Source organism: Procambarus clarkii, chromosome 19, assembly GCF_040958095.1.
Source record: "Procambarus clarkii isolate CNS0578487 chromosome 19, FALCON_Pclarkii_2.0, whole genome shotgun sequence".
NCBI classification, from domain to species: domain Eukaryota; kingdom Metazoa; phylum Arthropoda; class Malacostraca; order Decapoda; family Cambaridae; genus Procambarus; species Procambarus clarkii.
Genome location: NC_091168.1, coordinates 34107288 through 34130180, shown reverse-complemented (window position 1 = coordinate 34130180; position 22893 = coordinate 34107288). Strand labels below are relative to the sequence as shown.

Below are 22893 nucleotides of genomic sequence, written 5' to 3'. Positions count from 1 at the left end.
CGCAATTGCAGTCAGGATAAAGTAAAAACCCTACACACGCCTGCAAGACTATATAAGCATCAACTGTATTACAGGATACACACAAGTTCCAAAACATCATTCAGGATGCCAATACAAGCGCAAACAGGCCCCAAGATTGTCAAAGGCATCACATTCATTATGGTTAAAAGAAAAAGCTGGATACCAGTTTTTTTTATTTTGTTACACAAAAGACATCATTATAGGAGAGTATTTTCTTTATACAAAATATCTTCCAAATTAATACCATTCAAAACAATGTCATGCATGCAACACCTATACACAACAGAATTTACAAATAATACTCCTGGTGCTATTGGCCTGTCGGTAGATATCAACACAATGCGTGCAGAGCTTCCACTAACACACCCTACCAAGAAGGGTGCATGGCAAGCAGCAGCAGTGACCGACGCCTCATAACCAAATGTAAAGCAGTAGGTGAGCTTGTTTTTGTGTTAGCCAATTTAAAAAATATATTGATTTGGTTGTCTTCTTTTATTATGAACTTTTTTTTATTTTTTTTTTAATAAACAATTCTCTCCTCTGATTTTTGTCTTGTATAGTTACCAACCTTCACCTACTTAAGCCAAATCTTCCTGCTGGCATGGAGAAGCAGAAGGTATTTTATAACTGCTTTCCCAGCAAGAATGTTTATCTCAGTCTTTCAGGAACCATACGAGCTGGTGGAGCCAACTTGGCAAACATCGGAAGACGATGAAAGTTTGGCTTCTAGAAAAGTTTGCCAGGTGTGCTAAAGTGTGTGTTTGCTTGTGCAATTCTAAAAATGCTCTGCTGCTTTAATAATTAAATTCAGGTCACTATCTAATCACAGAATTTGTTATATGAAATTAACACCCTGGATTTATATAAAATATAATTGTGCACAGATCTCTACAAAATTTGTATGAAACTAGAGGCCAACTGTTTGAAACTTAAATTGTTATAATAGAATGAACAAATACATTGCACCAATGTGGATAGTCATTGTCGTGGTCAGATATGCTAGCGACCCTCATTTTCATCCTCGGCTTAACATTTGTTCTTTGTGTTATTACAGGAAGGAAAAGATATCCACAATATGACACCTGAGAATGTTACAACTTCTGATAATTTCTGTGAGCACTTTCACAATACTAATAAATATTAACAGGAAATATTCAAGGCTTATGATTTCTCAAAAAATTTAACTACCTTCACTGAAAAAATATTTTAGCAGTACAATGAAACTGAACCCACATCCCTGAAATCCTCGGGACACAGATGTGATCACTAGCACAGCTAACCACGGTGACTTCTCTACGAGGCATTGAGCCTTTAACAAGTGGGAATTCAATAATTAAAATTTCTCAAAATTCAACCCAAAAAATATTAGCAAAGTATTTTAAAACAAAATATCTAAATTTCAACACACAGCCAGGAAGTAGTACAAAACAATATACCTTAGTGCCTGTCAAATATAACATAAGGCTTACAGCATATAAAGTATATATATACAAAAAAAAAAAAAAAAACAGCACTTCATTGAAATGTTAACAATAATACAAGTAATTACACTGAAAACAGTATATATTGGCTATCACTTAGATCTTGATTCTTAACCTAGAGTAGTGAGATCAGACAGACCCTTCTTTTGACGGCATCTTGCATGCGACAACACCAGACCTGTTCATACACTACCCGTGAACATCACAACACTGGAGCAATGGTGAAAACTACGGTGTAGCTATGCTTGTGGCCAAATTGAGCAGCAACATTAAGTGTGTCTGTTTATATGAACAGGAGGCAAGTCAAATGTTGTAAATGGCTTACACGCTGGCTATGAGCAACATAAAACGTGCTTGCTCTTATCCAGCTTTGGTGCCGTCATCCAAAAGTTAACCTGGGACGAGAGTAATAATTCTCCGCTAACTGAGGCTGGGTGTCAGTTTGAGGGATAAGGTTCCTTATAGCTTATGGACATAAAAATTAACACCACAATACTCCTCGTATCCCAGGTCACAATCACACTAAAATCACAATGATAAAAATATAGTTATCTTTACATTGTGTGATTGTCAAGACTTAAACAAATATTAACCACATTATAAAATGTGTTTTATGTTTACAAAAACATACTTCAATTGATTATATCAAACATTTAAAGCATACCATATAGCTATGACAAATTCAGACGAGGCATTAAACACATTCAACAGATAAAAGCAATTTCTTTCCATTTACATAGTGGGAAGTTTGACACTACCTAAACACAATTTAATTAGTAGTAAGCCTCGGCTATAATCTGCCATGATATAATATATAACAATTAATCCTTGCTACTGCAGCAACAGTGACAGGATTGACGCCCTCTACACTGAGATCACGGGAACTACACTAGTAAGGGTATTCTCACTGTGCCATAGACCGCACCCCCTCTTAACCCTTACACTGCTACAGTTGCTATCTGTGATTTCCTCCTGTGCTCAAATCTCCTTATGAGATTGATCCTTACGGGCTTTTAACACTATTTGTCCATATGCACCTGGATGTAGGACTTTTAAATAGCTTAGCAGTCTAAGGGTTAATATACTGTCATGCAAATGCCAGATTTGTTGTCTCATACTTTAAAACAAAGTGAATAAATGGGACGTCTGATTTCCGGTAATCACTAAATGAAGGACGGGGCATCGAATTCCGGTGCCATAGAAAATTGCACAAACATTTGTGCAGTAGCTGGTGAGAATACCTTTGCTACTTTCCAATTAAATATAACTAACTTGTTTCTGAAACAGATACATAGCTGATTGGTGAAATGCCTCTCTTAATGGAATTTCTGCCAATGAGAATGAAGTAATTAAAAAGACAGCTATTTTATTGATAAAAAAATTGGCTTCACTTTTCTGGTCTTCCTGACGGGTTTGAGGACAGATGAAAGACACGACTGCGTCTGCTGAGATCACCTCAGAATTGGCAGGATAATAATGTGATACGAGCTCTTTAAGTCAAGCTTAACATTACTTAACAGACTACTACTTTGTGAGCAAATTTAAACTTCTTAACCTATCACTTAAAAAATTTCTTTCCAATAAAAAACATAATATGATTCTCTATATATCTGCTACAATATGTAACAGCGATAAATTTCCGGAAGAGACCTGGTTTATAACAGTTGTAATTTACAATCAATATAGATGCAGGAAATAGGGAAGATTCAGGGTAAGAGTAGAAAAATAGTTATCAATATATATTTAGGTTATGAACAAAAACTAAGTTTGTTCTATACACATTATTTGTGCTTTTGAAAGACTTACAACACACGAGCACAAGGCAGCAGGTAAGGAGTTCTCTCGCTTAAGCTACCCAAACGCCCTACTCCTCCTGCCTCCACTTTGAGCTTACTTGGTACTAAACCACAACTATGCAAGGACAAAATGTTTGTACAGTTCATTGCTAAAATTAGTTAAAATATGCCATAATACCAAAATGGCTGCCCACTTAAACCTGAAGATGCCAGAAACTTCAATATCTATATCACACTATACTTTTTTTTTTTGCCAGATTTCCATGTGGCATGCAAATAATATTCTTTGAATATTCTTGCTTTTGATCATTTGTTACACATGTAAACATAGTTACAGTGAAATCTTTAGAATAAAATCTACGCCTTGATATGGTACACCTGTTCCGTAACTATTAAATTTAAAGATGATTCAGTGTATGCATATAATACTCTACCAATAAGTACATAATATAAAGAATATCAGACAATTTTTGATACAGTATGAATTTTTTTTACAAATAATTTACAATTTCATTATACTGTACTGCATATAATAGCTTAATTAAATAAAACTGTCACACAGATATAAATTTGACACTAGAGACAAAGTTCAAGTGATCAATGCAATAAAATACCTCAGAGTCGACCAGCTAGAAGCTTAAAGCCCTTACACGAATATCCTTAGAAGTGGGGAAATTTTGTTCAGTATTTATGCTAAAGATTGGAAGTACTCGAGAACTTCCTTTTAAATATCCAAGCTCGTCTGACCTTTGTTACTATGGTAAATACTGACCTTATTAAAAATCTATTACTTTTTACTAAAAACATAATGGATATATGGACAAATGGTAGTAAAAATATTTCTGAATTTTAATGCAGAAAAACATTCAGATTACTGAATTGGATAATTAACTGCATACAGATTACACTGGGTAAATTGAAATTCTCTTGCTATAAGAGTTTAATTAGTGCATGATATTTCAGGCAACCACTGTTATAGACTAAGCTTTACAGTGTAACAGCCCTGAATTGAAAAATTAAAGCTCTAAACAGATAATGATTACGGGGAGCAATGTGCTAAGCTTTGTCACATTACAAACCCTCCAAATTTGATTCTTTAACTGTTGCAGTTTGGTTGTGTGTGTAAATGCAAAGGTGCATTCAAGGATAAGACTTTTTGCATGAGAGTGCAAACATACAATCATTACTTTTTTTGCATGTTTGAGTTTTTAGTGTTGGGCTTAAGACCTATCAACCACCACATTAAGGCCACCACAATAGTTTACAGACCAATCACCAAGAATGTTAGTCCTGAACAAAGTTTTCTTTACTCGTGAACAGAGTATATGCAACAAAAAGTGGGATACACCTCTAGGTGCATAGCCTCTGGGGGGTTTTCATGTGCATTCATGGCTGCATTTGCATACTGTAATTAAGTGGCCAATTGTGTTTATCACTAAACTGCAGAAACCATGCGAAATGTGAGGTAAAATCTGACTACCGCAAAGTTTAAATCCACGGGTTTATTACCGAGGACGTTGAGACAAGCATTTAAGCATCTTAACTACGAGATGATTAGAATACATGTGTGAAAATATGATTGGTCCTATGTAGGTGTTCAAAACATTTCTCTTAACGTTTGCAACTTATTGCTCTGCTGCTTCACAGGTATCAGTGTATATGTGTCTCCAGTGGAGTTAAATAAGACAGCAATACTGAAAATTATTGAATGAATTGTCTGTACAAGCATTTTATCTTCAACAGAATTGGTTTTTGCAGGAGGATACTTTTCAAGGGAAATCAAAAGCCATATCAACAGCCTACCAAATTACACGCATAATTTGGAGAGTGACGGCACGTTATGTAATGAAGATAAAGCATACCAGCTATCACAAGTAAAGGATAATCTTAACTTTTAAATTCATAGTTAGAACTTCAAGACAAATTACTCTAAGATTGAAACCTAGGCAAATTCAACTTACTTTTCAAGTAATGCAGAATAGCCAATCAGTATGTGAACAAAGTCAAAGGCAATGTGTGTGTACCATACACATCCAGCTTAAGTTTGATGCAAGTCCCAATCAATATTTGCCTTGGTACTGTACCTGTCTTAAAAGATCCCGACTTTTCTAATATCACATTCAAGTAAGGCATATATCCTAATATAACTGATTCTTTGTGTGTTTGAGAGCTGTCATTCAATATATTGAAAGATGCAAAACTACATCAGAAAAGGAATGAAGAGCTTCCTAGGATGGTAGGTAAGTGATAAAAATATAAGCTACAATTTAAACTGAGCAGTTACCGGGACTTACAAGGAAGCACGGTCAAATATCATGATTAACTGAGAAAGCAATTCATTCTAGGATAAAGGTTTGTGTCGCTTGGGACGGAATCCCCAAGACAATCGGTTAATCTGAACACAATGTTTTAATTACCACAAAACTAATACTGTGAGGAGATATCTTTCAGACATTGCTTCGTTACCAAGTAATTACCTAACCATTGGCTGAGCAATCCCACGGGCAAATCTGGGCAAACAATGTTGATGTAACGATGAATCAATGCTGATTAAACGTTACCCAAGCATCCCCCAGGCAAATCTGGGCAAATAAATTTGATGTAACATTGAAAGAAATGTTGATAACGCAGATTAAACATTTACCCGAGCATCTCCTGGGAAAATATTGACAAATGACGATGCAACAATTAATCTATGATGAAAATGTTGATCCACCAGTGATTAAATGTAACCTGAGCACATTTTGCCCGCTGGGAAATCACATTCAAGTAACAAATGTTCAAAACAATCTTGTACAAAATTATAAAATACTGTATTTGAAATGGTCAATACTTGATGTTGGGAAATTACAGCATAATAAAATGAAATAAATACAATAGGTATAGACTGCTATTAACCCCTGGAAAGTGTAATACAGAGATCAGTTACCACTGTATCAGGAGAATACTTAAAAACCTTATTAACTAAATATAAATATGGTGATAATACTTGTTCCTTGATATTTCAGTTGCAGCATCACTTTTAAATACAATAAAACTAGCATATCTGAAGTTGAACAACTCCAAAATACTTTTTTGCACATTGCTTAAGAAAATATGCAATCTGGCCAAGGCAACACCATATACAAGCCAGGAACCACCTGACCTACAAGAAGCCAGGCTCATGAACATGTCTGGGACTGCCCAACAAGTGCTTCTTCCAATTTCTAAACGCTGAAGCACTAACTTATTAGTCGGACACACAAATTTTTTTCTGGAACGGTACGTCTTCAGTCTTTCTGTAAAAGATGGAAAATGTATAGCCGGACAATTGATAAACAATGAGCAGTTGCTTGAAGCAATTAACTCTGTATGTACGACCCCCGTGACACATTGAGCTGGGTACATCCAAGCATGCCATGACACATTGAACCAGGTATGCCCATGCATGCCTTGATGCACTCAACTGGGTACACAAGCTTGCCACAATTCAAGCCATGCCCAGGATAAAATACAAATTTGGTAAATATCTTTGCTCCTAGTATATCTTGTAACCCCTAGAAAACAAATTATATTGTCAAAGTGAAATTTCTTCTTTTTACAAAGCCTAACACAATTTAATTTTTAACTGGTTGAGTGAGACCGTTTTCTCTTCCAGCAATCGGGATCAATCCGTTTGCGTTCCTCGGCTTGAGCTCGAGCTTCGGCATTAAATGTTTCTCTGTCTTCTTCTGGTAGAGATTTCCACATGGCACCCAGGAGAACTGAAATAGCCCTGGAAATAAGATAATGAGTTAACATTTCACATAAAACAATGAATTCTGAACGTGTTTATCTGAGAAAATATTGAAGCCGTATGACAGAATTGAACGCACATCCCTAAATATCTAAACTCCATTAGTAGTTTGTGTGACCTGAGGAGTTCAGTTATAAAGGTTCACTCCCATTATACAATTTTTAAATATTTTCTAGTTTCACAAAGCATTGCAAGTCACACACATTTTAAGAAATTACATCAATGACAATAACATAAGATAACACAAACCATGACAAAAACATAATTGAGCAAAATAGTTTTTTGATTGCAGCCAAGTGAGAAAGTTAGCTTTTGGTCCTCGATCTCAGGCATATGTTACAATACTGTACACACATATAGTATTCTTAACCTTACACTAGTACCTTGGGTAGCCATCCACACTTCCCTAATACCCCAGGACACGATTCATCAAGCATTTACACAGCCACTTACAAAACTACCTAGCATGGAAGACTAATCATAAACACATCTGATGCCCCCCAAAAATTAAACCACATTGAGGACATACAACTTAAATACAGTAATGGATCAGAAAAGCTTTCCACAGATGTCGTCACTACCACCAGGTGGATGGGAAGGGGGGGGGGGGAAGAACAACTATGCCTTATCACAAAAAAAAAAAAAAAGGAACAATGACCTCATGTGGAAGAGGGACAAACAGTAGTGCCATGCTGCAAGCCACAAGTCTCTCATGGAACAGTTGGCAACCACAACAACAATCAAGTTGTCCTACCCAACATGGGGAGTGCTCAATACTAACATCCAAGATAAGAATCCACACAAACCATAAAAAAAACAGCGCTGAATGTAATGAAAACACCATTTTCAAAGTGATCCCTGGGGCTCCCTGAAGTTATCCGAAATGATATGTGCTATATTAGTTTGGGGTCATCAGTCACAGGAGTTCTTATGCCTACCGGGAACCACAAGCCAGAACCTGGTCCCCTCAGAGAGGCACAGAGAGCAATGGCCTGTGAGCACTTAACATTTAATGTCATAATTGCTATCGACCGAGGGAAAGACCCAGAAGAGTAGTGAATAAAAACAAACCACTGTCTGGTTAACCTGTGCAACCTACATCCCAAAAGATCAAAATAACTCCCCTTCAAAGAAACTACACAAGCAACCCTTCATGCGACTAGCTCTTCTGCTTGTTAGCACCGAGGGGAAAGGGGGAGCCGGCAGCCCACCACTCCAGTTTTTGAACGATGAAAAGCCGCCGACCCGAGGAAAGGAGGGTGTCAGGGAGCCTCCAGGGCTCACCCAGAAAATGGCATTTCATTACATTCAATGCAAATATTCTGTGGGAAGCTAATTACCCAAAGATAAGTAAAAGTAGGGACTTACCCAAGAAGCAGCAGTACCGCAGGTCTCAAGATGATGAAGAGACAGATGGCTGCAACAGGCACCCCAAAGCCACACACACGGCCGGGAGGGAACCGGAATGTTCACTAGGTACCTGGCGGCCCTAGGACCCTGTTCAACCTCCAAAACCACTGTGCCCAAATGTCCACCCAAAACATGTTGCTAAAAACCGCTGCAAGAGCAACATACTTCTGAACTGCATGGGCACGAGGGTCTAACGTGCCAAGAAGTATAACATCCAAGAAGGTCATTAATGACCACGAAGAAGGTCTAACGACCAAGAAGGCTCAGGCAGTGCATGCTGGAGGTGAAAAAATGCACATGAAAGATTGCAGAACAGAGCAGAAGCAACATCCACCCCGAACGCAAGCTGGAGTGGCTCTATCAATGCCGTGCGATAAGAAGAGAGTATTAGGCATGAGATGCCGATCCAGAAAAAGCCAAGAGAGAGGACAAAACAACCTGGTCTGAAATCAACGAAAACTTTCAAAGAGAAAGAAAGTGACGGAAAGACTGCCATGAAAAAACGTACTGTCGCTAGGAAGAAGACCGCAGGTGGAACACCATCACAGAAGCCACTTGATTACCATATTAATGGCGATACACATGCATTAAAACAGACACAGTGCAGAGCAGTAAGGAGAACCAGCGAGGTACCTCACTGGCCTGATCTACTGGTAAAAGCAGAGCAGCAGAAAAACTCCTGGGTTCGGACACCGAGCAAGCAGTACCTGAATCCAATGCTGGGCCGGCCACCATGGAGCCGGAGAAAACCCTCCCTCAATAGGATTCCAAGCAAGCTAGGACCTAGGCAACAGCTGGACTGGGGGAAAGAGGTACAGGAACCCCCACCTCGATCAGTCCTGCTGAAAAACATCTACCGCAACGACCTTGCCATCAGGGAGCAGCGCCATATACAGTGGAAGATGCAGTGAACACGCCGGTACGAAGAGCAAAGGAAGGAGGCAGCATCGGCTGTCCATTCCATTGAAAGAGGAATGAAGTGTGACAGGACATATACCAGAACGTTGGACACTCTTGAGTGTGAACAGTGGAGAGCTAAACCCTGAGAACTTAGCAGAAGAGTCACCCGAAACAACCAGCCCCAGAGAGTCACGGACCAAAGCGACACTACCATCCCCTGCACGGCTGAGACAATGAACTACGGGGAGCAGTTTGAGTGGAGCCGAATCACCGAACCCCAAGGAAGCAGAATCCAGTGCAGCACTTTCTGCACCGGTGCAAACACCTGCACTGTGCTGTGAGCCTGGCGTAAGGACAACCCCCAATGATCCTGGCCGGACTGGTGAGCACTGGTCACAAAGCCCTAACCAAGAGACAAGACAGACGTGAACATATCGAGCGAGGGAAGAGAGACACCATGGCATCGAACTCCGAAAACCCGAAGAGGAAGCTAGCTATGCAGCAACTGAAGCATGGACACTTGGGAACGAACACAGCTATCGCAAGACGGCAACAACCCAACCGAAACTAGCCTAGGCCTAATATAGCATATTAAGGTACTAAATTAGATTTATGGCATATACAAGACCTATGACTGAGTATTAATGATTAAGACAGGTTAGGTTGTATAGTTACTTTTCCAGATTTTTGCATGACATTTAGAGTATTCCAGGCATACAAAGATCTAAATTTTTGGACACAACAGTCCATTTTTGTACGTTACAACAAGAGTTGCAATAAGTACTATCATTTTCGGATGATAGGATTTATTTCTATATTTTCCACTGTAAAATATATCCAACTTAAATCTGTACAATTTACCTATTATCCTTGCCAGGGTACTGTTGAATAAGCTTCAGCCTATGGTGCTTAGCGAACAGCATGAAACCATTCATCGGTCTTCGAGCACGGTTCCCACCACCTTCTACTCCTCCGACGGCTCCTCCACCCCCACGCCCATCTCTATTTTTCTTCGATGGTGACGCAGGAGGGGAAAGGAAGACGGTGCGTTGGGTATGAGGTGGGAAAGTAGCACTGGGTGGTGCAGAGTACGCGCCTGGACCTCCGTCCACTGGATCATCGTTGAAGTCAAACCTGATGATAAAATGAGTTTTACCCATCATTAAATATCATATGAATGGAGAAAATATCAAATGCTCATATACACATGGGAGAAATATAAACATAACTGAGCAACAGGGTGACTATGCAAAGTGTTACTAAATAAAAAAAAAATCAAATGAATATCCTCCATGAAAGATTCAATATCCAAGCAATTTACAAAATACTGTACAGTACAATACTGTAGCTATACATTGCATCTTTTAATTTTGGTAAACTTCATAATTACTGTTCCAGGATCTAGAACCTCTTAACACTTTCGCGCTATCTGGACGCGCCGGCGCGTTCGGTTTCGTCTAACGTAAACGCATAGTGGACATAAAGTTATGTCTACTTTTAAAATATTTGTATAAAATTCAATTTTTATCCGATTTACTTTGGGTTTGTTTCAAACTGCGCGCTATGAGGCTCTCTTTCTCACCACTAGGCTGCATGGTACAATAAGTTCATGAAAGGTGTGGATAACTTCGATCAAATGGTATTTTGTCCCAAACGGGTTGCAGGTGGGTGACTTTAGCCGTTTATACTGGTAATTCTTCCCCCATATCATGTATTATATGCATATGTCTGTTTAGGGAATTTTATTCCGATCAATATACAACCAAAAATAACTGTGTGCAACAAGTATAATCTTGACAAACATAACAAAAGTAAAAATATTTCGTGTGTGTTTGACGCTCACTGATATGTTCCAGCGTTGTTTTATATTTGTCGCTATTCTAACTTACGCTTTGTTGATATTTTTTACCTATGGGCACATAGAACATTCTATTGCGAACACATTGACATAAAAATAAATGACGTACATAGAAAATTAATGTCATGAGAGTGAAACAAGTATAAACTTTCAAAGCGCCGTGCGTCGTCCCGTCACCGATACCGGGTAACAATTTCACCACTTCCCACACTCTTGCGGGCGGGCTGCATCATTATTCTACGCTTATATTCATATCACCGTGTTGGGAATTTCATTGCGAGTCCATTGATACCAAAATTAACGCTGTAGAACAAGTGTGGAGGTGATTACAATCCCAAGAGTAAAAACATTTTGTTGCTGATGGGCGCTCACGGCGAGTCATCTACGTAGTTATTTATTTGGTGCTGGTATCCCTATATGTTTCGTGACTTATTTTACTAATGTTCTTCTAGAGAATTTTATTGCGAACACGTTGGTACCAAAATGAAATACGTAGCATGAGAACTAAGGTCAGAAGAGTAAAAAGAGTATACACATTTTTGTTTTTACGCTTAAGCGATAAAAACGCAGCGCGCACATTCGGTTGGCTGAGTGACCTTTGCGGAGAGCGCGAAAGTGTTAATTAGAACTATAAAGCAAGGCCAGGATTCATTAAGCATTTACGTACAACTTAAGAAACCTGTACATCTTTCTGCGGTCATGGCAGCTTTGTTTACATTTAACACTTTACAAGCTTCAACATTTTAAAATCAAAGATTATTATTGTTATAAACAACTTGGTAGTGGTTCAGAACTCAAACTGTCATCCAAACAAACTCATACAAGCGTCTGCCTCTAATATCAAGTGAACCATAGCTAAGGTGGTTATGCAGAAGATTGGACAGGGAATGAAGCTGTTCAAACCAAACAGATCGAGGATGTACAGTAGGTCTGCTGAGTCCGGCAGCAACCAGGACATCCACCAAAGGGACAAGGTCATCTTGACCATGCCAGTCCAGCGAAACCACAATGACCTGACACAGTTCCAGGTAGAAACCCTGATATAAAAGCCCCAACACCAGGACAGACGGAGAGACTGACAAATTCCACTGCAAGCCGAGAGAGACGACTCAAAAAATTAATTAATCATGAGACCTGGACTAGGCAAAGATGAGCCAGATGCCCCACCATGACAGCATCAGAGGGGCAAACCACAGTAAACAAGTAGGGGCACAGAGTAAACAGAGGGGCAAACCACAGTAAACAAGTAGGGGCACAGAGTAAACAGAGGGGCAAACCACAGTAAACCACAAGTTGAATCACCCTTTTCTGACACAGTTGTGATGTCAAGCAGAAGAGGAACTCGCTGCAGGAAATACAATGGCCCATGAAACAGACTTCCCCGAGGTCCTACCAAGACCAACAGCAGGCGAGGCCCTGGCTCTACCAGATCCCCATCCAAGAAGCAGGAACAAAACCCTGGAAACACAACAACTAATCAGTAGGATGACAAGAAAAGGCCACAGCCAACAAAACCTGGGAGACAGTATCCTCAGGAAAGAGGAGCAGAAAGAAAGGGAAAGAGGACAAAAGGGTAATGGACCAAGCCGAACCTAAAGACAGAGCCAAAACGGCCTGTCGACACACACAAGGCAAGTCGAGTAAAATGGTGCCACCACCTCCAGAAGTAAAGAAGTGAGCAGCTTGAGCAAGGCCACCAAGGCTGGAACCACAGGCCCCAAGGTTTCCACACCCAGGGTGAAACAAAGCAAAGAGAGCGCCTTAACAAGAACCAAACATGTAAGACCTCAGCTAAGTGTGTACATACCTGGTGGTCCTCTACAATAAGATTCCCAGAAAACACAGGGTGGACATGGAACTGCCACAAGCTCATATCCTTGAGGAGCGCCGGGGCAAATAGATGACCCAGAGCAGAGCATAAGAAGTGCCGCCCCAGGAACACCTGAAAGACGGAACTTGTCTCTACCCAATCAAGCATGCAGATGTCACAAAACCTCTGCCAAGCTCTCAAGGAAGAGAGAAAATTGTCAGCCAACCAGGAGGAACCTGGAACCTCACACCACAGCCAATAAGCAGATACAGACCTATATTCAAAAGAGGCCTTGTCCATCAATGAAATGTGGTCAGAATTCTGCAGGAGGTACCAAAACAGGTCTGCATGAGCCATCAAATGTAAAATACAGAAGATGGAACTCCAGAAATACAATGACTTTCAATGGTCCATTCGAGGCATCGAATGGACCCCGGAACTGAACCTGAGGGGGAGCAGTTAAGTGATCATACTCATATATAGAGGGAAGCCGACAAGAAAAATTCTCTCCCCTGATAAAAGGTCTTCCACAGTGGAAAACAGAGCCTACAAAGGATGAAAAGATACCCATGGACACTCCTAGGCCGAACACATGAGAAAGAAAAGCATCTTTACAAGAAGAGGGGTTTGGAATAGGCAGGAGGTTGTGAAGGTGAAACCCCTGAACCCCCAGCGGGATCAGACGGCTCAACTGCCTCTGCCGTCGAAGTGGACAAGGACACCTCCAAAGAAAGCAGAGCTACACCCTGAGCTAAACCTTGACCTGACTGAGAAGCCTCACTTCTGAGCCAGAACCACAGAGGAAAGAGGAGGAAGAGGGGGAAAGGAAGACCAGACGCAAGGGAAACCACACCTTCAAAGGAAGGAAGAGGAGGCATGGACTTAGACCAGGTGGAGGCCACCAACACCTCCAATTCTAAATCCCTCAAACTCTGGGGTATCCAAACACTCACAATGCACCAAACACCTAAGCCAAGCAAACCTAGCTCATAAATGTATTACTGTATCCAAGCATGGAGATCTCATCTTCAGAAGGACATTGCTGCTCTGGAGAAATTGCAACACTTGGCAACAAAAATAATTCCAGAGCTAAGTCAACTCTCATATCAGGAACAGTTAAGGGCCACATGGCCAACAACACTGCAAACCAGGCATGACAGGTCAGATATCATTGAAACTTAAAATACTGCACAATTTGGAGGATGTTGATCTGGACAATTTCTTCAGGTCAGATGTAACACATACAAGGAGCAATGATTTCAAGCTCAACAAGCCACAAGGTAGGACTGAGAACAGATGCTTTTTCTTCCACAGGGTTATAAACCCATGGAACTCCCTACCTGCCGAAGCCATGTCAAAACTGTTAAATTCCAACTGGAAAAGATCATCAAGGCAAATGGGGGGGTGGTGCACTTCAACAAGCTGCCGGCTTCCTGTCTTCATCGAGGCCACTAGTGTTATTGGTCCTCAGGTAAATTCAGGTAAATTGGCACCCACTTGATAAGTTTCTAAACATAAACTGAATTAATCAATGCAAGTGAATTGATCAACCAGTGAAAGCAAACCTCACAGGACTCGGGGTTGTCAGTGGTACCAACCCAGCAGTCGGCATGATGGGGGGAGAAAGAATGACCATCTTCTGCTAACAATGGCAATGATTCCCCCTTGAAGCTTGCATATAGTGAGCATGGGCTTGACAAGGCGACCCATAATAAATAACGCTAGAGACCCGCTGGGGGGATTACCAGGGCCTGAAGGAAACTGGCCAAACAGGACAACCAGTCATTGGGGCCTCTCGCCGAAAGATCAGATCCTAAATACAGCCAATACCCTAGAGGACTGCAATGTGCCATATAAACAAGTGCAAGAGTTCCAGCCCACTCCAACAACCAACAGAAGGACCCCACTCAAGGTCTCAAATAGAGGCGTCAACAACTCGTAAACAGCCCAAGGCGAGGCTCTCCACCCTGGTGGTCTGGCCTCTCACAGCAAACTCCCGAACACACCAGGGAAGTAACTGTCAGTACAAGAGCTGCATTAGTGAACATCTATGGAAGAAAACTCTGAGGATATGCAGCTTGAAGTGCACCAGAAGCCAAGCCCACGTAGTGAGCCGAAGAGAAAATATGCACATTAAATTAATGCTAAAATCAAAGAACAACAAACAAGCAAATGTTCCCCCCCCCCCCTGCAGGAAGAATGAAGTTTAAGGATGGCTGGCACTTAACTTGAGGCAGAGGAAGTTGCCACACCTGATGGACCAGAGTACTACAGGTAGTATTAACCATCACATCAGAAATAGAACTGACTAGAGGAGCTGGCTGTGGGCTGGGCCGCCTGGTGGCAGCTATCGATACCAGCATGTTCGAGTCACTTTTGAGTGGATTTCTTATTTTGTTTGAATCTTTGTAGAATTATTTGGCAGTGTCAAGGCTTCATTTTCTGTGAACCTTTCAGTTGTTCACAGAAAGCTTTCTGACTTTCTGGATGTTTTCCTGGTGGGGGGACAAAATGTCACTTGCTCTCTGCACCCCTGTGAGGTTCTGGCTCCGGTCCCTGGTAGGCCAAACACAACTTTTGCAACCGACTGCTCCATTCGATGGAGCAATCTCCCTGAGATAATTGCAGGGAACCACCAGGGGGTTCCCCCTCCCCAGAAAAAAGGAGTTGAGGAACGATGTAGGCATAAAACTAACAAACCACGATACATAATACAATGTAAAAATGCAAGGATGTGTGCAACATGGATTTACAAAATGTTCCCAGGGTAATAACAGCTAACAATCATGTCTGAACAAACCTCTTCATAGCATCTGCAAGATCCGGTGTAACAACAGGAATGGGAGTCTGCGTGGTTTCTGGATGATACGGTGGGAGGCAGACGTCTCCTTCCTGGAGCTGTTGGCAGGGAAGGCTGTACCTCTCTGTTGCTCGCTCGGGAAACACACTGCACCAACCTATAATTAAAAACACAGTGTTGAATGTAATGAAATGCCATTTTCTGGGTGAGTCCCGGAGGCTCCCCAGCGCTATCCAGGCTGATATGTATCTCTTTAGAATTTGGCATCAGTTGATGTGGGAGGAGTTCTAGGACTACCAGGGACCATGAGCCAAAAGCTGCCCCCCTCCTCCCTCAGAGAGGCACGAGGAGTAATGGACTATAGAAATGCACATGTGATTTGGAGCATTCTATATCTGCCGTTGACCAGGACAGGCACCCAGAAAGGTAAGGGCCCCAAAACAAACCCCTATTCTGGTTAAAAACTACAAAAATAGAGAAACAAGTGGACAGAACTCCCCAAATGAAAACAAGTAAACAAGCACGACATCATACAGGCTGCGCCTCATGTCTGTGCAGCTCCCCTCTCCCCGGGAGGGGGAAAAGGGAGCCCCAGACCCCTACGCCAGCGATCCACACCTCAGTTCTGAGGCTGGATATCAAAATACTGTACGCGAAAACTGCCGACCGAAGGGGAGGGAGGGTTGCCAAGGAGCCTCCGGGACTCACCCAGAAAATGGTGTTTCATAACATTTAATGCTAGTTTTCTGTGGGAAGCCCCTTCGGCTTCCAGGAACTGGAAGTCACCGGCCTGGTGACTGCCAGGAAATGACTAAAAATGAAAGGGGACTTACCCAGGAGGCAGTCAGTGCTCACATCTCAACTCAAATTCAGGACAATAGGCTGCAACCTTCGACCCAAAGCGAGACAGGCCCGACTAGGCCCAGGAACATTAACAAGGTAGCATGCAGCCAGGACTCTGTTCGACCACCAAAAACCCAGTGCCCGAATGTCAGCCCAGGACATGTTACTAAAGATGGCAGCAAGCGCAGCAAACTTACGAACGTCGTGGGCACGGGGAAAGACCGCAGGCCGGTTAGACATAATAACCCTGCGGACGACCTGGGAGACCCCACCCAAGAACAGGGAAGAAGGGATACCTGATCAACCCAAAGTGCGTCCCTGGTCACAGAAGCCGTGGCACGCAAATAATGGCAGAGAGCCGCAACCAGACAACACATGATGTATCCCGGACTGACCAACCAAGCATCAACATCCCAACAACCCCCTCCGGAAAGCAGCAGTCTCATTCTTCGCCAGAAAAAAAGGAGACGGCTGCAAACGAACAAACTTATCACCACGACCAAAAGAGCAGAAACCCCTGCACCAGAGAAGAGCATGAAGCTCTGCAACCTGACCACCAGAGGCCAATGCCAACAAGAAAAGAGCCTTAGAAAAACAATCCTGAACCAAAGGGGGCCCACAACAAACCAAGGAGAAGAGAGATAGGAGAGCACTCTGTTAAAAGACCAGGACGGCTCAGGCGGCACATGAGCAGGCCTGAGGTGAAACAATGCACGAGACAGATTGCGAAACGCTGCAGAAGTAACATCTATACCAAAAGCAAGCTGCTGCGGCTTCGCCAACGCCGCACGATAGAAGGCGACAGTATTCGGCATAAGACGACGGTCCTGAAACACCCACGAGAGGTATGACAAAAGAACTTTAACCGAAAGCAAAGTATAACAATGAAGAGTCAAAAAGAAATGGAAGGACTACCAGGAAACTTCATACTGCCACCGAGACAAAGCCAGCAGGTGGGACACTTATCAAAGAAGCCACCTGATCACCATATAGAAGGTGATAGAATGGTGATGGTCGCTTCGGGGACGGGCCAATCGACTGTGGATCGGGGAAGGGCCCCACATATACTGTAAGACGCCTCGACCATGCCGAAGCAAAGAGGCCCACCTCCAGGCGTCCGGACGTCTAGCTGAGCCAACTGAATGAGTCGGCATCAACCATCCATTCTGTGGACAGGAGAATGAACCGGGACAGGCATGAACTGCCAGGAGAGCCAAACCCCAAGAAGTCGGCAAACGAGTCACCCGAAGCGACCAGCCCCAAAGAGCCAAGGAACTCCCTCAGTTCAGACTATGAACCACCGGGGAGTAGTCCAAATTGAGCAGGATCGTTGATCCACGGGAGACCCGAACCCTCCAAAGAGCAAACCACACCGCCGCGAATTCCCACACCGTGCTGTGGGCTCGACGGAAGGATGGACCCCACAGCCCCTGGCCGGCCTGGTGAGCACTGGTCACAGACCCCCAGCTGAGAGACGACGCATCTGTGAACACATCGAGCAAAGGCTCGGGTAGGCGCCAAGGTACTGAACCCCGAAAAATCTGAAGAGGAAGCCTGCGACGCAGCAGCCAACGTAAGGCCCCCGGAGGCTGAACCCAGCGACTGCAAGAAGGCACCAGAACAGCCAACAAAGCCACAGCGACCCGGCGGGTAGACCATCATCACAAAGTTTACGCTCCCGCACAGACCCTCCACCAACTGCCGGGTGACTTGGGAGCCCCCTAGAAACAAGCACATGCAGGATCGCAGCCTAAGGAGAGACTCCGGAGGGAGAGACAAGGAAGCAGTCCGAGAGTCCCACACAAGACCCAGCCAGGTCCGAACCTGGGAGGGAACCAGATCGGACTTCCACTAGTTCACCAGGAACCTGAACTGGGAAAGCTGGGAAAGCACCAAACTCCTGACGAGCAGACACGTGGACTGACTGGGAGCCCAAACCAGCCAGTCGTCAAGGTAAGCCAACACCCGAACACCTAACAGATGCAGACAGACCACAACGACCTGGGTAAGGTGTGTGAACACGCGAGGTGCCAGGTTCAACCCGAACGGGAGACAACGAAAGCGGTAACCCTGACGCCCCACGACAAAACTGAGCCAGTCCCTGAACCCCGGATGAATCAAGACGTACCAATAAGTAAAATAAGACACCATCCAAGCGCCCGGCTCCAACAGAAGCTGGACCTGGGACAGAGTGGTCATCCGAAAGGAGGGGCAAGAAACCCAGGGGTTCAGACAGGACAAGTCCAGAATGAACTGCAGGAACTGCAGTTGTCCCCTGAACTTGTCCTTCACTCAACAGAAGTCCTGTTTCGGAACTGGAAACAGGCAGGAAACGCACCTGAGAGACGTGGTTGTTTTGACCACGCCCAAGTGCACCCACTCCAAGACAACCTGACAGAGCAGGATAAGAGGCTTGCCCCGCCATCCCCAAATCCCCTGAAGGAGGACGTCACCCAACACCACCACAGGCCGCGAGAAACGACCCGAAAAGCCCACGAATCGTGAGACCGGGCATGAGCGAACAGAGCAAGCCGCCCCGTCAATGGGGCGAACCCCGAAAGGGCCGATGCCCTTATGAGAACCCGACCTGCACACACAAGGAGCACCGCGCCGACCAGATGCAGACAATTCTGAAGGTGGAACGGGCTCCGAAACTGGCACCTGTGGCCTACCCCAACAAGCGGAACTGTGAGCCCTCGCACGACACCTCCGGGAAGAACCCACCCGGGACCCCCGGAGAACCAACAAGTCGGACATCGGACAGCAGCTGGAAGAAGCAGCGTGCATGTACTGCTCCACCGCAGAGGCTGCAAACAGCAAAGGACAAAAGGGCGAAGACAACCCAAGAGCTTGGGCCTAAGCAGATTTCAAGGAGCAAGCCAGCACCATCTTTCGATATGCGAGACACGCAGCAAAAAACCGCAACAACTCGTCCCGCAGGATCGGCGTAAACAACTTCAAAAGTGCAGACGACGCATGAGCAGCAGAGACCAAGGCGCCAGACCCAGGAATGGCCCCAAGCTCCTCAACATCCTCCGCAAGCTAATCCAAAGACAGCTCCAGGAGGGAAAAAAACAGGACCGAAGCCAGCAAGCCACGCGTGCGCAAGTCCTCAGCCACAAGAGCAGCCGACAGGGAAGGAACCTGCACGTGAAGCTGAATCGCGCCAACATCTCGCAGAAGGGCAGGAGCGAAAAAGACACTCATTAAGGTACTCAAAGTTGCCCCCCCCCCCACCCCCAGGTAAACCTAGACCACAGTCAATGTCTCGTGCCACTCAAACATGCGGGTACGACAGAAGGGGTTCCAATCATCCAACGAAAACTACGGGCAGTCCGCAAGCCAGAATGACTCCGGAACCTCATAACAAACCCAGTATGGAGACGAAGATCCAAACCTGAAGATCCCCCTCCCGGGGAGTGGGTAGCTGTGCAGACATGCAGCGCAGCTCGTGTAAAGTCATGCTTGTTTTCATTTGGGGAGTTCTGTCCACTCGTTTGTCTATTTTCATCATTTTTAACCAAAATGGGGGTTTGTTTTGGGGCCCTTACCTTTCTGGGTGTCTGCCCCGGTCGATGGCAGATATGCCATCGACCGGGACAGGCCAAACGCTCCAAATCACATGTGCATTTCTATAGGCCATTGCTTCTCGTGCCTCTCTGAGGGAGTCAGGTTCTGGCTCATGGTCCCCGGTAGGCCTAAAACTCCCACACTGACTGATGCCAAATTCTAAAGAGATACATATCAGCCTGGATAGCTCTGGGGAGCCGAAGGGGCTTCCCCCAGAAAATATATTATATATATATATATATATATATATATATATATATATATATATATATATATATATATATATATATATATATATATATATATATATTAGTATATTTTGGTAGCAGTCTTTCTTATAAGCATATGTTGTTAAATATATATACATGCCAACTTCATAGGGATCTAGCATGGAACATATCATCATCACTTTCATTTACAGGTACTTTCAAATATGTAGGTTGAATTATTTGTTTCAGTCACATTATTGTGACTTGTTCTCTACTTATGTATGTAAAGTATTATTATTATTATACCTTTGACTGATAATTATCATCATATTAATATCCAATGGCCATTTTGTTTGCATTTTCCTTTTGAAACAACTGACAAGTGATATGAATACAGTATATTATAAACCAGCAAAGATTTTAGATGCAGGTAATCAACTAACCTTTGCCATGTACGTAGAATGGATGATCGGGAGGTGTAACCACCATGATATCTTCCTGTTGTACCATAACTGGTCGAAAGTAAAGCTGGCAATAACTTGGTCCAGACATGTGTGAAGACGAGCTCTCGCGTAGAATTCGCATCAGATGTAAGCCGTGAGGTGCATACCGCTGTTGATGAGTGCGTTCCAACTGGCCCAGCTCTTCACTTAGTCTTGCTCCTGTTACCTGACCACCAACACCCAATACAAAATGAACACGAACTCCAGACATGAAGACAGACCAAACATTAGTAGGCCATTGATGTCCTGATGTTGGCTGAGGAGAGATCGATGAAGGGCACGGTGAAGAACCTGTTCCCAGTCGGTCTGTATGTCCATGGCCACCAAGACCTTGTGGTCCCATAGGGCCTCCCTGAAGATGAGGAGACGGCAAGTGTGGCGACACATGATGTGGAGAGGGCATGTGTGGTGATGGCACATGGGAATAAGACACATGATATTCTGCTATCATTCCTTCATTCTCTAACTCTTCTCTAGAAGAGTTTAGGGATGATGTGGATGGATGTGATGGGGCTGGAGACAATAAAGAGGAAGGTAAGCCCCCTATAGCCGCTGTAGATAAATTTAAGGGGCCCTGTGATCCACCAGACATATCTCCAGTACCATAAGATGAGCCATTAGAATTTCCCTCACTGAAGGGAAACCTGCTAGTAATTACTGGAATTGCTGAATGAGGATGCGGAGTATGAGGTGTATGCGGTGTGGGCAATCCAGGAATCCTTAGAGATGAAGACGAGGATGAAGACGACGAAGAGGGTATCCCTGTGGACTGTTCTCGCACCTCAGCTGTAGATCTGATTACACCTGGTGTTGCTGTTGCTGGTAGTTGGAGACCCTGGGCCTCTAATTGAAAGGACCAACTGTGGGCTCTGTAAAGATACATATGATTAGAAGCAAAATAAACCACCAAAATGCAGTATTAAACAACAAAAATATTATTTAAAAGCCTTGCAAATTAATTCAGATTTACACCTGTTTAGTACAGCCATTATTTTAGCACTCTGTATAAGTTGTTATGAATAAAAATTTCTAATTCTAAAACATGGCTTGGAAATCAAACTATACTTAATTCCCATTGTCGGGGACAGGAAACCTGTATAGTATTGTTTACTGTACAGGTTTATCGAGGTCCCCTTTGGTCAACTACCGACCAAAAGGTGCAACCCACAACAGCTGCTCAACTGTTGGCTACCCATTTACTGCAAAATGAACAGAAGCGTCATGTGAGAGTAAAAGTGCCAAAAGATGATTTGGGATCTGGTTGGGTCTTGCCTGCGGATCAAACTCAAGATTCTCTATTGTGAGTTGAAGATGTAGACCACTGTACTACAGGATGTAGACCACTGTACTGCATGTGTTTTTCACAAAGGCATTTAATGATAGGGAATCCTTTCCCCACCTGATGGTGGGGAGGGATCAAGGGGGGCTAATTTTGTCATCAGGAATGGGTACAAATTGTATGGGTAAATGGGAGGTGGTCCTGTAGTACAGTGATCGGTGCAGTCAGATACACAGATGTTGAGTCACAATAACATGGCTGAAGATATGATGACCAAACATCAGAAGATGAAGAAACGGCGATGTTTCGGTCTATCCTGGACCATTATCAAGTTGTATGTGATGATATACAGTACTTTACATACAACTTGATAGTGGTTCAGGACGGACCAAAACGTCGTCATTTCTTCATTCAATGTGTGGCTTTGGTCATCAGCCAGATATATTTGGTAAATACATGTACTGTACTGTCCTGTACAGTACCATAACCCAGGGTAGCAGAATAGGGTTAACAAGACCAGTCTGTGCTACAGAAAGTATATAAAAAAAATTCTGTACATTTACACATGACATGCATTTGTAGTATTTACAGTATATACCACCAAAATCATTGCTTATATAGTGTGTATAAATGTACAT

The 22893-nt window shown here is 43.3% G+C and overlaps 1 protein-coding gene across 1 annotated transcript in view; it reads right to left on the bottom strand.

Annotated features, from left to right (window-relative positions):
- Window positions 1-770: 770 nt before the first annotated feature.
- LOC123757460 (HMG box-containing protein 1) overlaps window positions 771-22893 on the bottom strand; it is a 43031-nt gene continuing 20908 nt past the window's right edge. Inside the window, exons 4-7 of the mRNA XM_045741096.2 lie at window positions 20917-21845; window positions 15852-16008; window positions 10245-10517; window positions 771-7052 (exon numbers count right to left, since the gene is read on the bottom strand). Of these exons, the coding sequence (XP_045597052.1) occupies window positions 6902-7052; window positions 10245-10517; window positions 15852-16008; window positions 20917-21845 (1510 nt within the window). The 3' untranslated portion in view covers window positions 771-6901. The remainder of the gene's footprint in view (window positions 7053-10244; window positions 10518-15851; window positions 16009-20916; window positions 21846-22893) is intronic.